General features: G+C 32.8%; 1 protein-coding gene across 1 annotated transcript; it reads left to right on the top strand.

Annotated features, from left to right (window-relative positions):
* Positions 1-47: 47 nt before the first annotated feature.
* Positions 48-1,408, top strand: LOC115034434 (fatty acid synthase-like). Its single transcript, XM_029491414.1, has 5 exons — positions 48-218; positions 282-437; positions 511-822; positions 883-1,085; positions 1,149-1,408. Exons 2-5 carry the CDS (start codon positions 333-335, stop codon positions 1,372-1,374), a joined length of 846 nt encoding a protein of 281 aa, XP_029347274.1. The 5' UTR covers positions 48-218; positions 282-332; the 3' UTR covers positions 1,375-1,408.
* The last annotated feature ends 42 nt before the right edge of the window (positions 1,409-1,450 follow it).

Raw genomic sequence — 1,450 nt, 5'->3', positions numbered from 1 at the left:
GCATAAAAACCTAAAGGTAGAATGTACACAGTAATTAAAAACATATTTTATTCGGCATATGCGTAGAAATTGAAGTAAACCATTTTAGCTATGCTAAAACAACGCAATCGGGTGGAGTTACTATTTCTAATTTGAAAGTGACACCGGCTCCTTTGAAAAAGAATGCACAACTTCCAGCCACTCTGGAACGTCACTCGTTTATTCCGTTCACGTATACAGTAAGTGTTTAATTAATTCGAAAATTGTCAGTAAAACAAATGTGTTGTGTTTTGTTTCATTAGTCAAAAGACTTATCTACGTACGAGGTTCTTTACTCTTTGATTGGTTTATTCATGGAAAACATAGGAGTACACCATGTTAAAGCAGCAGAAGTCCACAACAAGAGCGTATTGGCTTTCGATATTGTTCAAATAATAGAAGCAGAAGCAAATTTTTATGTAAGGAATTTTAGAAATCTGATCGATTTTTTTTATTTAGGTATATAAATTGACGACCTTTACGTTGATTTAGGTGAACTATACAGTTCTTTCGAACAAGCCAGTTAATATCGATCAAAGCAAATTATCGTCATTGGATATTGAGATTGTTGAGTTCAATATCCAAAATGCATCGTTGCCTGATGAATACCATTTGATAGTTGCCGACGATATTCAGTTTGATTGTACATTATTGGGTAAAATTTCTGCGGCTCTAGCTCCGAGAGGATTTGTTCTTTTGGTCGAAAATACGGATGCCATTTCTACGTCAACACTGACATCATTTAATCTCCAAATGGTGACTGTTATTGAAAACGATAATAAGAAATACTTCCTATTAAAAAAGGTAAGTTAATATTATCATACCGTTTTTTTAAATAATTTATTATATTAAATACTCTTTTAGCTTTCACCTAAATACGAGTACTCAATTTTCAACATCGAGGATGAACAGTTTTCGTGGGTTGAATCATTGAAAAAAGAACTAGCCGATATTAAAGGAAATACAAACAAAAAAGTTGTAGTTTATAGTGATAAAAATATCAACGGTGTTCTTGGGCTGTCTAAATGTTTAGTAGAAGAATTTGGTGGTGAAGAAAATCCCATTAGGTAGTAAATTTATTTCATGATAAATATAACCGTGATATAATAATATATATATATATTCTATAGGTGCATACTCGCCGAGCCTGGTAAAAAATATACTTTGAAAGATTTTGCCACACTGCTTGAAATCGATTTGTTCTTTAACGTGGAAAGATATGGAATTTGGGGATCCTACAGACATTTACCGATCGATGCAAGACTTGCTTCAATTGTTCAAACAGCTGATGCTCAAGTGTCCGTACTTTCCAAGGGTGATCTGACAACACTTCAATGGGTTCAATCTTCAAAGTAGATATATTATACTACATTTTCTTATCATAAATGGTTTGTCATCTTGTGTTTATTTTCGATTGCATGTTATTTGTAGA

The sequence above is a fragment of the Acyrthosiphon pisum genome, chromosome A3, assembly GCF_005508785.2.
Source record: "Acyrthosiphon pisum isolate AL4f chromosome A3, pea_aphid_22Mar2018_4r6ur, whole genome shotgun sequence".
Taxonomy (NCBI): domain Eukaryota; kingdom Metazoa; phylum Arthropoda; class Insecta; order Hemiptera; family Aphididae; genus Acyrthosiphon; species Acyrthosiphon pisum.
This window is presented reverse-complemented; position numbering and strand designations above follow the sequence as displayed.